The sequence below is a fragment of the Canis lupus genome, chromosome 14, assembly GCF_048164855.1.
Source record: "Canis lupus baileyi chromosome 14, mCanLup2.hap1, whole genome shotgun sequence".
NCBI classification, from domain to species: Eukaryota; Metazoa; Chordata; class Mammalia; order Carnivora; family Canidae; genus Canis; species Canis lupus.
Genome location: NC_132851.1, coordinates 39,215,297 through 39,228,869, shown reverse-complemented (window position 1 = coordinate 39,228,869; position 13,573 = coordinate 39,215,297). Strand labels below are relative to the sequence as shown.

The 13,573-nt window shown below is 63.0% G+C and overlaps 1 protein-coding gene and 1 long non-coding RNA gene across 5 annotated transcripts; one reads left to right on the top strand and one right to left on the bottom strand.

The window, feature by feature from the left end:
- The first annotated feature begins 226 nt into the window (after positions 1–226).
- On the top strand, positions 227–13,573 carry EEF1D (eukaryotic translation elongation factor 1 delta). Of its 4 annotated transcripts, none has more exons than XM_072774800.1 (8): positions 227–383; positions 8,998–9,121; positions 9,493–9,564; positions 12,359–12,458; positions 12,543–12,643; positions 12,767–12,985; positions 13,182–13,376; positions 13,477–13,573. In XM_072774800.1, the coding sequence occupies exons 2-8, from the start codon at positions 9,005–9,007 to the stop codon at positions 13,513–13,515; spliced, it is 843 nt and encodes a 280-aa protein (XP_072630901.1). In that variant the 5' UTR covers positions 227–383; positions 8,998–9,004; the 3' UTR covers positions 13,516–13,573. The 4 variants fall into 4 exon arrangements, with proteins under 4 accessions (XP_072630901.1, XP_072630902.1, XP_072630900.1 ...); XM_072774801.1 differs by having other exon boundaries at positions 231–383; positions 9,001–9,121; XM_072774799.1 differs by lacking the exon at positions 227–383 and adding an exon at positions 6,389–7,446 and having other exon boundaries at positions 9,001–9,121.
- On the bottom strand, positions 1,685–4,202 carry LOC140603967 (uncharacterized). Its single transcript, XR_012007004.1, has 2 exons — positions 3,939–4,202; positions 1,685–3,645 (listed from the first exon to the last, which is right to left on the bottom strand). It is a non-coding gene; the product is annotated as an uncharacterized lncRNA (long non-coding RNA).

Here is a 13,573-nt window from a genome sequence, read left to right as displayed (position 1 = left end):
CCGCCCCGCGCAGCGCGTCCCCTGGCGCGTGCGGGCTCTTCCGCCCCGCCCCGGCCGGACCAGCCCACTGCGCCGGCGGCGGAGGGGGGCAGCAGAGCTGCCGCCGTGTTCCCGGCCGCCCGCTCCGGCTCCGCTGGGCCGGCGCGAGCCCCGAGTTGGTCTCCCACGGCTTCCGGCTGGCGGCCGCGGGCAGGGCCGGGGCGCGCGGGGGGCTGCGGCGGCCAGGTGGACGGTGCGCGGGCGCCGCCTCCCCTGCGAGCGCGGCCGGCGGCGGTGGTACGTCCCGCTGCTTCATTTCCCGTGCGCGGCGCGGCCGGCGCTCCCTTTCCCCAGCTGTCCCGCGCCGCGAGCCTCCCTCCTTGGTCGCCGCGTCCTTGGCAGGCGTGAGTACAGCGCCCCGCGCCGCGAGCAGCTGCGCGCGCCGCCGAGGCCCCCGGGGCCGGAGGGAGGGGGCGGCGGCCGGGGGGCGGAGGGCCGGGGCGGGGGGCGCGCAGGGGCGGGGCGCGCGGGCCACGTGGCCGGCCGGACCCCGCCGCAGCCCCGGCAGGAGGGCGGCCGCCTTGGTCCCGGCCCGCGGCCTTCCCGGTGTCCTGCGCGCGCCGGCCCGACCTGGGGCAGCCCCGACGGCTCGTGGGGTGAGCCAGAGGGGCGCGGGGCTCCGAGCGCGCGGGGTCCCGGCGTGGGTAGTGCCGGGCCGACGGCGCCGGGAGGCCGGCCTCTGAGGGGTGTGCGCGGTACCTCCGCGCGACGTGGAAGGGCTCCCGGAGCCGCGGGGGCTGTACGGGACGCTGGATGTCGGGGACCCCGGCGTGAAGGGCCCCTGCCGCGGGAGAGTCCGTGGGCGAGATCGGGGAGGCCTTGCCCGAGGGCGAGCACCTCTTAAGTTGACCCTGGCGTGCACGTCCCCTGAGGGAGGCGGGAAAGGACGCGCTAGGGGGCTCCCGCGGGGGCGGCCCGGGGCACCCCGAGAGGGCGTCTCCCTGCGCAGGGACGGGCGCAGGAACCTGTCACCTATGTAGGGCGGCCCTCCAGCTGAGCCCCTGCCAGTCCTGGGGAGAGCCCTTGATGGGCCCGACAGCTGCCCTCTGCAGGATCCTGGTGCGGGGTCAGGCTGCCCGGGGTCAGCGCAGGTCCGCAAATGTGCTGGCCCATGCTTTTGTGAAAACAGCTTTCTCCAAGGCCTTTTTTCTTTTCCTTTTTTTTTTTTTTTTTTAAGATTAACCAAAAAATTGTCCGTGGCGTATTGCGCAGTGGTGTGTTTCAGGGGCCGCAGGCGGAAAATACAGGCAAGAATATGTGTTGATCCCTGGCCCTGGGCTGACACTTTAGGATCACATGTGCTCGAAGTGGGTGGCAACTTTTTGTCCACGCTGAGTAGAGGGTGGTCCCCAGCCCTTCCCTCACTGACCAGAGCTTTCCCTTCCCCACGCCAGCCGTCCAGCTCTGTGTAGGGCCTGGGGATGCTCAGAGAGTCAAGTGTGCATAGGAGGGTTGAGGGAGCGTTTGCAGTACTAGGGTCGACCTGAGGGAAGGGGCCCAGGGGCCAGGCTGGTTAGGTTAGACCCGGGCTCTGGTGGCTGGGACAGGCTGTGGTGGGGACATTGTGCCTGCCTGGGGTGACATGGGCAGCTGCAGCGTGACCGCTGAAGGTGACCGCATAGGGGCCCTGTTTTTGCCAGCAGGACAGGTTGATATTTTGAACTGGAGCTGGAGCTCCCCCTGCAAGAGGCAGGCGGCCTCACTCCCAGGGCAGCCACCCTCTGGCTACTCTCATTCACCCAAACAGCCCCAGCGTGTGTTACTGCTGTCTCAGGCCCTCAGCTATGGAGAGCTCTGTTAGGAAGCACGGGGTCCAACTCTGGGGGCCGAGAGGAAACGGAGTCTACAGGCCCCCCAGTTCCCACTTCTCATGGAAGGTGGGCGGAGATGTTTGTTCCCTGGGTGGACATTTGTGTGTGTGACTGTGGTGGGGTGGTGTCGGAGGATGGGGCAGTAGTATGGAGGGCAGAGCCTGGGGAGGGGCCGGCCCTTCCCAGAAACCTTCCCCATTCACCCAGGTGCACAGAGACTCAGAGGCCCGGACACCTGGGTGGGCACAGCTCCGGCCGGCCACACCCTCCCCTTCATTCAAGGCCCCCCAGCCATGAGTGAGTGTCCTTTCGGGGGCTGCTGCCCCCCGCTCTAAGAGCTCTGCACAAGCTTTGGAGCACATAGCACTTCCAACTGCCGGTGATGCAGACTGTGCCAGGCTGGGAGGGTTGCAGAGGAGCGGCCGTTGGTGGCCAGAAGCAATGCAGGCTGCCTTCACCACAGTCCCCGGGGGTGGGGGGGAAGTGATCCCTCTGGGGTGTCCCAGACTTTGGGCCTTCCGGAACCCTGGGCAGCTCAGCAGGACCATGCCCCCTCTTGCAGGAAGGGTCCACATGTGCCTGGGGCCCTGGGCCGGGCCTTCGGGGTGCGAGGCACAGCTTCATGGCTGCACAGGGGAGCAAGCCAGTAGATGCCAGCAGTCATCTGCTCTCAGGAGCAGGGCCCGGGGACACCTGAGGCCCCTTCCTCGAGGGTCTAAGGGGACTGTTCAAACTCAGACTTGCTTTTCTACTGGAAGACATGGGTTTTCGGTTCAGCAGTCTTCATGGAACAGGATGAGGGAGACGGAGGTCGTGGAAGGGGGTCCCCTGCTGGGTGTCCTGGGAGGTGCAGTGGCAGGGCAGGGGAAGCCAGGAGCCCCCTGCTGCCTGGTCCTCCGTGTCCGTGTATGTGCTCTTGGCCTCAACACTGGCCTCGCCGCCAGCAGGAGTGGCTCGCTGCCATGTCTGCTGGTAGCTTGCCCAGGACCCTTCGTGTGCTCCTGCGGGGCAGCTGCGTCCCTTTGGTACCGGCGTCCTTGTGTCTGCCACACACCCCAGGGGACCCTGGACGTCCCTGTCTGTGACTTGATGCTGGTGCTCTCGTGGTGGCTGCAGCGTGCGGTAGACGTAGGAGGGCAGCAGCCTGGAGGGCAGAGCTCCTATTACAGGAGGGCTCTGGGGCCTGAGCGGCTGGGGGGTCCTGCCTGCTGGACCCCGAAGGCTCTTTGAGACAGCTGTTGCATCTGGGCAGGGGCATTTCGTTGTTTCTGGCCTGGTTTACCACCTGTGATCGGGCTCAAGCCCTGTTCCTTTGTTCACTGGGAAGACCGTGTCTTTGAGCCTGGAGTGACACGGTGGTGGGGGCTGCAGAGGCTGGTAGAGCGGTCGTGGTGGTCTGTGCCTTGTCCAGCAGCCTGGATCTAGTGGCATCACGACAGCGGGGCTGGGTAGGGATCTCCTGGACAGCTCCAGGTGGCCGGCAAGGGCACTGGGGTGCTGGCTGATCTCTCCCCAGGTTGGGACAGGTGGGAGGGTGCTCAGCTGGTGCTCTCCAGGGCCCGCCTGGGCTCCAGATAACAGGAGCTCTAGGAGCTGCTCCTTTCAAGTGTCAGCAGAGCGGTGCTGCCCTGAGTGGGTGGCCTTTGGTGGCGGGTCTGTTGGGTGCTTATCACCCGTGTGCTCTAGCACGCACCTCTGCACCACCTTCCCAAGCACCTTCTGCAGAGGCCTCCCAGCCTGCCTGCGCTGTCCTTTCTGACCACCTCTAACCTTGCTGCTTTCTCTTCATGCCGTCCTAGGACACCAAAGTGAAAGTAAGTACCTGCCCATCCTGGGCCGAGGCGTTCCCTTCGCCTCAGCCAGGGAGCCCCCTGTCGGGCTGTCCCAGCATGAGGGGCCTGGCAGTCGGGCCTCTGTTTCCTTGTCTGCCACACAGAGGGTTGGATTTGTTGGGCTTTGATCTGTGGAGCAGGGCAGCGGCCTTTAGGGGTGTCTCGGTGCTTCCCTGGGCTGAGCCGGTGTCTGCCTCTGGTGGGAGCACCCCCTGAGCAGGCCACGACGGGCCTGCAGCCCCAGCTAGCCTCTCACCCAAGCCACGTCCCTCATTGTTCTGAGACATCTTACGAAGCGGTTTGGCCTTCCATGAGGTGTGGCCGCAGAGCCTGGTGTGATGCCAGGAGACCAGGACAGGCCGATGCGGTCTAGCAGGGCTTCATCACTCGGGGGTCAGCCCTTGAAGGGGCCCAAGCAACCCAGCCCTGGGCTGCGCTGATGGTCTACTGGGGGCTAGGTGCCAGAAGGACTGAAGGGCCGACAAGCCCTGCTCAGTTGGCCTGCAGTCCCTTTGGGGACAGTGGGTGATGTCACAATGCCTTGCCTCCTGGGCACACGCCCCTGCCTCCCACCACTGCCTCTGCTGTCAGCCTGGCCTTGGTAAGTACTGCTGCCAGCCTGGGGAGGAAGGCACAAGGGCACAGCCCAGGGGTCTCCGAGTCTGGGGCTTCTATCCCGTGGCCCGTGCCCGTAGAGGCCTCCAACATGTCCCTTCACAGTACACGAGAGAATCTGCCCCCGATCCTAGGTGGTGCGGGGCCTAGACAGCCGACGTGTCCCACTGGGTAATTAGAATCAGGTTTCAGTTTTGTTTGGGGTGTTAGGAAAGGGATGTCGATCCTGCCACAGGTGTTGGGGAAGGTTCGCTGTCCTTTTCTGGAGACCTTGTCTCATGGGGATGAGGGCGCAGCAGGTGGGTGTCCTCGCAGAGGCTCCATGCGCGACCCCACAGAAGCGGGGGACAGCAAAGATGACCCGAGGGGAAGCTGCTCAGCCCCCTGGCAAGTTAGCTCCTGGGTGTTGGTGTGTCGGCACTGGCACTTCTCTGGGATCAGAGAACCCTATCTGTGCGGGTTACAGTCGTTCCTCTCAGAGCCAGCTGAGTGAGCTCGACCTCCAGGTACATCCTGAGAGCACACTGGCTTCTGGGGCTTCCTGGGCTTGGGCTGCTCCTGGCCAGAAGCTGCGGTGGTGGCGGTGTCCCCCCTCCTTCAGATGACCGTGGTCTCCCAGCTGGAGGGAACAGCACCTCTAGCCCAGAAGCTGAGGCTTTTGGGCCAATAGCTTGTCCACTGTAGCAGATGGGACACAGAGCCTCCAGCCTGCCTCCCACCATCCTGTGGGCAGGCCCTGACATCAAATGGCACTGAAAGGAGGGGAGGGCTCCTCATACCCCCTGGGGCCCAGATTCTCAGGTGGTTTCATTTAGCCATAGGTACACACAGCTGTGAGCTGATGACCCTCCATGCCAGAGGTGGCTGCAGCTGACCAGGGAGACTGGTTCTTGATGCCTGAGCCACTGGGCTCCTTCTCTTTTATTTGCTTATTTTTAACTTAATTATATTTTTTTAAGATTTTATTTATTCACGGGAGCCACACAGAGAGAGATAGAGACACAGGCAGAGGGAGAAGCAGGCTCCATGCAGGGACCCCGACGTGGACTCGATCCCAGGACCCCGGGGTTACGCCCTGAGCTGAAGGCAGACCGTCAACCACTGAGCCACCCACACATCCCAAGCTCTTTGTCTTTTATTTTATTTATTTATTTTTAGAGATTTATTTATTTATTTATGATAGGGAGAGAGAGAGGCAGAGACACAGGAGGAGGGAGAAGCAGGCCCCATGCTGGGAGCCCAACGTGGGACTTGATCCCGGGACTCCAGGATCACACCCTGGGCCAAAGGCAGGCGCTAAACCACTGAGCCACCCAGGGATCCCCCAAGCTCCTTGTCTTTTAAATAAACATTAGCATCCTGCCAGGTGTCTTCCCCCCGTGGCCCTGCAGGGACAGGCTCTCCATCTCTGCTCCCAGCTGCCGCCCCCCCAGAGGTTGTCGTTCGTCTAAGGCCCTTGGCAGCTCCCCTTGAAGCGTGTGCTGCTTTGGATGGTGGTGTGGCCCGTGGCGGGTGTACAGCCCCACAGGGTGGGTGGCCCATCCTCAGAGATGCCAAGTGTGTTTCTGTAAAGCGGGAGCCCCAGTGCCTCGGGCACGGTGGCCAAATGTAGCAAAGTCAGAGGACGTCCAGTTAAAATTTTAGATGAGCGAGGAATAATCCTTCAGCATAAATGTCTTTAAGTATTTCATGGAATATATTTATTTTAAGAATTATTTTCTGTTTATGAAAGTCTGAGTATGTCCTGTGTTTTCTCTAGCAACCCTCCGGTGAGAGAAGGCATGTGTGGCTAGGTTTGGAAACTATTCTCTAGACCCCTTTGCAGAGCTTGGGTGCCTTAGGAAAGATTAGTTTTACGGTGAAAAGAACACAGACTCATGCACACGCATGCACGTAATTGTATTTTGGTTTGCTGGGTTTCCCAGGGACTTGCCTCCGGGCCCTGGCTGCCTGGGCCTACGGCACCCCCATCCGGGAGCCCGCCCAGGCCCCGCCAGCAGTCAGGCTGAGGAGGGGTGGGGGCGCCGTCCTCCCGCGGCCCGCTGTGTTGCAACTGCCTTCTTGTGCTTGCTTTTTAACGCTGCGCGGAAGATGAGGAGCGGGAGAGCCTCCTGTGCCCTGGAGACTGTCTGGGAGGACAAGCAGAAGCATGGGGAAGCCGAGCGGCGTTTCTGTGAGCAGGAGGCCACCCGAGCTGCCACCACCCAGCAGCTCCTGGCTGAGGTGCCCGCCCTGAACGGGCCCGGGCAGGAGGAGGCCCAGGACGCCGAGGAGGCCGATGCCCCCGACAGCAGCAGCAGGAGCGACCCCGGGAAGAGCCACAACGGCAGGAAGCCTCTGCAGAAGAAGAGGAAGCGCTCCCCGAAGGGCTGGCTCGGCGCGGCAGACCTGGCCCTCGTGGGCCTCTCGGCCGACCGTGTGTGGCTGGACAAGCCGCTCTTCGACCAGGCGGAGAGCTCCTACCGCCAGAGGCTGGCCGACGCGGCCGCGCAGGCAGCCCAGCCCGCCGCGCTGGCGCCCCGGGGCCCCTGCACCCACGGGAGCCAGGTGGCCTGCCACCACGTGACCTGGGGCGTCTGGGTCAACAAGTCTTCCTTCGACCAGGCCGAGCGGGCGTTTGTGGAGTGGTCTCAGGCCCTGCTCTTGGCCGCAGAGGGGAGCGGCAGGCAGGGAGCGGCCGGCCCTGACCTGGCTGTCCCCCCGCCGGCCAGCAGCCAGTCCCCGCTGGGCGGCCTGCAGGCGCTGGTGCGGGAGGTGTGGCTGGAGAAGCCTCAGTACGACGCGGCCGAGCGGGGCTTCTACGAGGCCATGTTTGACGGCCACCCGCCTGGGAAGGTGCGCCTACAGGAGCGGGCCGGGCCTGAGGGCGCCCGGCGGGGCCGCAGAGACCGGCGGGGCCGCACGGCCTTGGGAAGCAGGCGGGTCGGGCCATGGCGGCTGGACGGGGACGCCTCCTGTGCCCTGCCCTACTGGTACTTCCTGCACAAGGACGCCGAGGCCCCCTGGCTCAGCAAGCCCGCCTACGACAGCGCCGAGTGCCGCCACCACGCTGCCGAGGCCCTCCGCATGGCCTGGCGCCTCGAGGCCGCGTCCCTGCCTCACCGACCTGGTGCCCGGTCTGGCCTTTCGGTGTCCGGCCTGAGACCCAAGTAGGAGAAACCTGCCGTGCGGGTGCCTGGCCCAGCCCCCCCCCCCCCCCCGCCCCCGGCTGGGGCCCTGGCGCTCTCCTCCCTGCCCCTGCCCCGCGCGGCTCTCCCGACACCCCTGGACCCGGCTAAGTTGGCTGCAGGAGTGGGGTGGGCAGAGGGGCTTCCTGGGGCGGTATGGCAGGAGCCTCCCAAGGTTTGGGGCCGGGGGTGGGGGGGTTTGGGTCTGTTGGTGTGAATTGTTTGTTGGACATAGATGGAGCCTTGTGCAGATGTGTGGTTGGAAAGGGAGAGTCCTGGGGACCCCCAGAAGCTCCTTCCGACTGGGCGGCCCCCAGGGTCTCCTCTGGCTGTCCCAGGGCAGGGTGGGGAGGACGTGGGGGCTGGTGTGTCCTCCTGCCTTCCTTGCCTGTAGCCACCCCTAAGGTGAGGCGGGTGTCCCTGGGACACCAGCATGCCGGCAGGAGGGCACCCTGTGTCTGAAGGCCACCTGCAGGGGGCTGGGGCGGTAGCTGGGCAGAGATCTGCAAGTGCAAAGGGGGGGGGGGTGTGGGCAGCCTGATGGGCCAGGCCCCTGGGGAAGCAGTGCCACCCTGGCCCGACGTTCCCGCCAGCAGCCCCGCATCTCCTGGGCGGGGGGTGGATTTGTTGGTTTGACTGAACGCTTACTAGTATGAGGGACGAGGTGGGCGGCTTGTGCAGGGGTGTCCCCGTCGGTGTGCGGGCAGCACGGAGCCGAAACCGCATCATGGCCTGGCTACTCCTGACAGGGGTCCAGGCGTGCGTGGACGACAATCCTGGGACCCATCCCCCGTTTTGCCATCAAGGGTGAGGTGCAGTGATGGCCTGGGGCCCTCGGCACAGCCAGTCGGTGAGATCGGGTCCATTTCTGTTGCCCTCGGTCAGGAACGGGCTGTGCTCAGTGGCGGGGCAGTGGCGGCAGGCCCAGCGTGACTCCTGGTGTAGAGCAGTTGTTCTCAAACTTAACTAGTCTCGAGCCCAAGGAGCTTCTCTTGGATCTCCTTTTGCCATGTTTGCATTTAAAACAGAAAGGGTGGAAGTACTTTATTCATTGAAAAATAAATTTGTTGTTTGTCAATGTTGGTGACTTGTTAGGAGTAGTTTTCCCGTAACGATTTACTGAGCAGAGTGGCCTTATACGTTTTCTTCAAATCTCTTCAGTGTTTTGGCTAACGGGTGGCAGCTGGATTCTCATGCTTCTGCGTTGTCTGTTGGTGTGAATTGTTTGTTGGACATAGATGGAGCCTTGTGCAGATGTGTGGTTGGAAAGGGAGAGTCCTGGGGACCCCCAGAAGCTCCTCGCCCCACTTCGAGAGCCACTGGTCTTGGGGAAAGCCTGGGAATGCTGACCCGAGAAGCACAGGGGTGGTGGCAGGGAATGGTGTGGAGGGTGTTACAGACTTGGTTCAGCCGTGCTGAGACCCCTGGTGCCTGGGCCGTCGGTGGGGCGCTCGTGCAGGCCAGGCCTGGCGCCTTCGGGGGTGCACCGTTTCCTTCCAGCCACACTGTCTTAGTGTCTCATCCCCTTCCCAGCAGGAAAATGGCCACAAACTTCTTAGTACATGAGAAGATCTGGTTTGACAAGTTCAAATACGATGATGCAGAAAGGAAATTCTACGAGCAGATGAACGGGCCTGTGGCTGGCTCCTCACGCCAGGTAGGGACCGTACGCAGATCATTGGGTGTCTGTCCGCGCCGGCTCGGGTGGGGCATGTGGAGGTGGGCTGCCCTAGAGGGCTGCTGGGGTTCCGGATCTGCTCAGGTGCCCGCCCAAGACGGACAGTCCCCCCCCACTGTCTCAGACCAGCGGGTTGGGCTTTGCAGACTGGGTGCGCCTCGGGCCCTGCTGTCACAGCTACGAGACTGGTGCCTTGAGCTCCTTGCCACCCTGCTGAGCTTTCATTCTGCGCAGCTCTTGCTTGCTCTCCGTATCAGGATTCTTCTTTTTTTTTTTTCTTTTTTCCTCCCCATTAAAATTGTTTTAATTGGGGTGGGGGGAAAGACTGGTTCTTTCTGCACTGTCTACAGGAGAATGGCGCCAGTGTGATCCTCCGTGACATTGCAAGAGCCAGAGAAAACATCCAGAAATCCCTGGCCGGAGTGAGTACCTGCAGGCTCGTGCTGGCTGTGCTGCCCACCACGCGGCACGTCTGACCTTGCCCCCCAGTCCTGCTGCCCTTCGGAGCAAAGTTAGGGCGAGGTGTATGGTGCTGTGTTCCTGCTGGGGCAGGAGCCTTCCCTGCTCTGCCTCTGGCCAGCCCAGGTCACCAGGACTCTCTCCGGCCCTCGCCCTGGCTGCCACTCGGTGCCATCCCTGCACCAACACCGTCGTCCTCCGCAGGCACAGGCCTGGAGGCCTCCCGCTTGCATAGCGCCCTGCTGGGGAGGAGTGTGAGCGGCGGCGTCTGCTGCCCCTTCCCCTGCTCGCCGGGTCCCGCGTCCCCAGAGAGAGGAGTTCACGGGGCTTGTGGAGTCCAAGCGGTAGATTAGAGGCCCGGTTCAGCCTCCAGGTCCCAGATGGGATCCAGAGAGGAGGGCAGGGCCGTGTCCAGCTCTGTCCCCAGCCTGGCTGAGCAGCTGTGTCCCCAGGAGGAGACAGACCTGCAGCCTTGCCTTCCTGGCCAGTGGAGTCAGGGCCGCGTTCTTCTCTGGGCACGTGCTGTGCTGTCCTGAGGCCAAGCATCATCAGCGTTGTATTCCTCCGGGAGACTTGAGGAAGGACTCTCTTTTTGTTGCCTTTTCCGACTTTGAGAAGCTGCCCGCATCCTGTGGCTTCCAGCCAGCTGCGTTCACGACTCCAGCGTTTCTTTCTCTTCTGCCTCTCGCAGACATGGGGCCTGGCAGTGACCTGGGGCTTGCCCACATAACCCTGGATAATTTCTTTATCTCCAGAGCCTCTGCTCCGTCCTATATACAAAGTCCCTTTTGTCAGCTGAGGTCATCTTTTTATAGGCTTTGGTGATTAGTGCATGGGCAAGTTTGGGAGCCTCTGCCTGGCACCGCCGGTTTGGATATACTGGCTCCTGGGCCGTAGGCTGGACAGCTCTCCACAAACTCCAGGGGCTGTTGCCTTGAACCCAGGCCAGGTGTGTGGGATCCTGGCCCCCAGAAGGCCAGGGCCAGGGTGCTAAGCAGCTATGAATTCAGCGGCCATGGGGGTTCTTGGGCTACAGGATCTCTTGCTCTGGCCTTGTTTGCGGTTGACTGCTGGGTCCTGGTCTTGAGGAAAGCACGTGGGCGTCCTGCTAGGCCTGGGGGCTGGTTTACTGGGGTTGCTGTAACAAAGCACCGCAGACCAAGGCCTTAGTGCACTTTGTCTGTAAGCTGGAAGTCTCAGGCCGAGGTGTGGGCAGGTTCTGAGCCCTTTCCTAGGCATGAGGATGGCTCTTGTTTTGTGTCTTCACATCGTCTTCCCTCCATGTGTCTGTGTCCAAATTTCCTTTTATAAGGACACCAGAGTTAGGGCCACCCTAATGACCTCATTATGACTGGATTACCACTGTAAGGATCCAGTCTGCAGATAGGCACCTCTCCTGAGAAAGCAGCGTGAAGCTGACAGCAGTATCATTCGACAGCTAATGGCCTGGGAAGGACGTTGCTAGACCAGCCCCAGGCTTGGATAGAGCTCAGCGGACCCATGGGTTCCTGGGAATACTGGATGGTGCCAGGGGCAAGGTTGGAGGTGGGGATGGGGAAACCCTGGATGTGGCACTACGCCGTGGCCTGCTGTCGTAGGCTCAGACTAGACAGGGTAGCCTAGGGCTGCCTGGGTCAGGGTCGGGGTGAGTGAGGTCGTCCCAGGCCATAGACTTCAGTAAGGGGCCTGGTGGCATGCAGGCTGCCAGCACCCTGGTCTCTGCCCACCACTTCTTGGAGCACCCTTGGGACCTGTCAGCAGGCAGTCCCCACTCCATGGTCACCAGGGCAAAAGCTTGAGACACCAGCCTGCTGCCAGGGCCTTGGGGGAACAGGAGGCTCCCTGTGTGATGGAAACTTGGAAAATTCTAGTGAGGATGGCATTGGGAGCTGAGTGCTGGGGAAACAGGCTGGAGAGGAGGCCACAGGCCAGGTGGTGGCAGCCAAGATTTGAGGGAATCCAGCCCAGCTTCCCATTGGGGCAAGGGGTTTTGCTGAAAGGAGAGGAGTGCTGTGAGCAGAGCCCACCCTGGTGCCCATGCTCCTGCCCCAGCCACACGGTGCCCTGTGCACCTTTGGCCGGCTCTGCTAGGAGCCAGGTAGGGAGCTGGGGGTCACGGGATAGCGTGAGCCTGGCATTGCTCACCCATCCCCTGGCAGGGAGTGGGCACACCCATCAGCCTCTTCTGGGCCTTCATCTTGTCTGTGACTTGGGGGTACATAGAGCACAGGAGGCCATGGTGCTTGCTCTGTTGCTGGTGGCAGTGGGCCCCAGGCCCAGGGTCTTTGTCATAATTGGACATGGGGCTGGGGGAATGACCACAGTCCTTGGGAAAGGGCCAGGTCCACTCCGTCCTCCCAAGCCATGCCATTGGGGTGTGCGTGTGGGCCCCAGGGTGTAACTCGGGCTTGGACTGTGGTGCCGGGCCGAAGGGTTCCCTGGAGAGCATGGCTTGAGTCACATGATGCGCTCCCAGTTTGGGGGGGTGGGGAACCAGAGGGAGGCCTGCAGGTAGGTGCCTGGCCTGGGGGAGGCAAGGTGCTATGGAGTGGCCGTCCCCTGCACGGGAAGGTTCCTTTCTCCTGTCCTTACTAGCTCCTCAGCTGCTCTTCTGTCCTGTGTCCAGTTCTGAGCCGGGCTGCCTGGCCCCATGGTGGCTGAGGCTGCCCCAGGGCTGTGTGCTATCTGTGGCCGTGAGTGGGGGGAACCCTGGGAGCAGACTGGGTGCCTCGTCCTCACCTTCGTCCTGCCTTACAGAGCTCAGGCCCTGGGGCCTCCAGCGGGCCCAGCGGGGATCACAGTGAGCTCGCCATCCGGATCGCCAGCCTGGAAGTGGAGAATCAGAGCTTGCGAGGTGGTGAGTCCCTGGGCCTAACAGGTGGGATGGCCCCCCTCCCCCGGCCCCTCTGCCCTCTGACCAGCATCCCCTCTGCTCCTGCAGTCGTGCAGGATCTGCAGCAGGCGGTTTCCAAGCTGGAGGCCCGGCTAAGCGTGCTGGAGAAGAGCTCACCCACCCACCGGGCCGCAGCCCCTCAGACCCAGGTGAGTACCCTCGCAGGCCAGGGGCCCTCGGCCGCCCTGGGGGCTGGCATCCTCAAGGCCCCCAGCTGGCATGCATACCTGGGGCTCCGGCGGCACAGGCCTCAGCCTCTCTCCCCATGGCAGCACGTGTCCCCCATGCGCCAAGCGGAGCCCCCTCCCAGGAAGGCGGCCACTGCTGCAGAGGACGATGAGGACGATGCCATCGACCTGTTTGGCAGCGATGAGGAGGAGGACAAGGAGGCGGCGCGGCTTCGGGAGGAGCGGCTGCGACAGTATGCTGAGAAGAAGGCCAAGAAGCCAGCGCTGGTGGCCAAGTCCTCCATCCTCCTGGACGTCAAGCCTGTGAGTGGTGTGCCTCTGCCCCCGCCCGCCCGCCCGCCCTGCCCCGCCCCCTGTCCCAGTGGGTCACATGCCGCTGGCCCAGACTGTGCTTGGGGCCCTGGAGGGGCTGCTTGCTCCGCAGTGCTCTGGGTGAAGCAGGGGACACTCGCTGGGGTCTGCAGGCTCCTGGCCCAGCCTCCACCCCTTTACTTGCCAGTGGGACGATGAGACAAACATGGCCCAGCTGGAGGCCTGCGTGCGCTCCATCCAGTTAGACGGGCTGACCTGGGGGGGCTCCAAGCTGGTTCCGGTGGGCTATGGCATCCGCAAGCTGCAGATCCAGTGCGTGGTGGAGGACGACAAGGTGGGGACAGACCTGCTGGAGGAGGAGATCACCAAGTTCGAGGAGCACGTAAGTGTCTCAAGGAAACCCCTGGCCTAGCAGGTGGCCAGAGCGGGTGGGTGTTCGGGAAATGGGGCCCCACGTGACCGCTGGCCTCCCTCCTCCTCAGGTGCAGAGTGTGGACATTGCTGCTTTCAACAAGATCTGAGCCCCAGCACCGGGCCTGGGTGTGTGAGGCCCCGCAGCCATTAAAGACTGAGATTGTA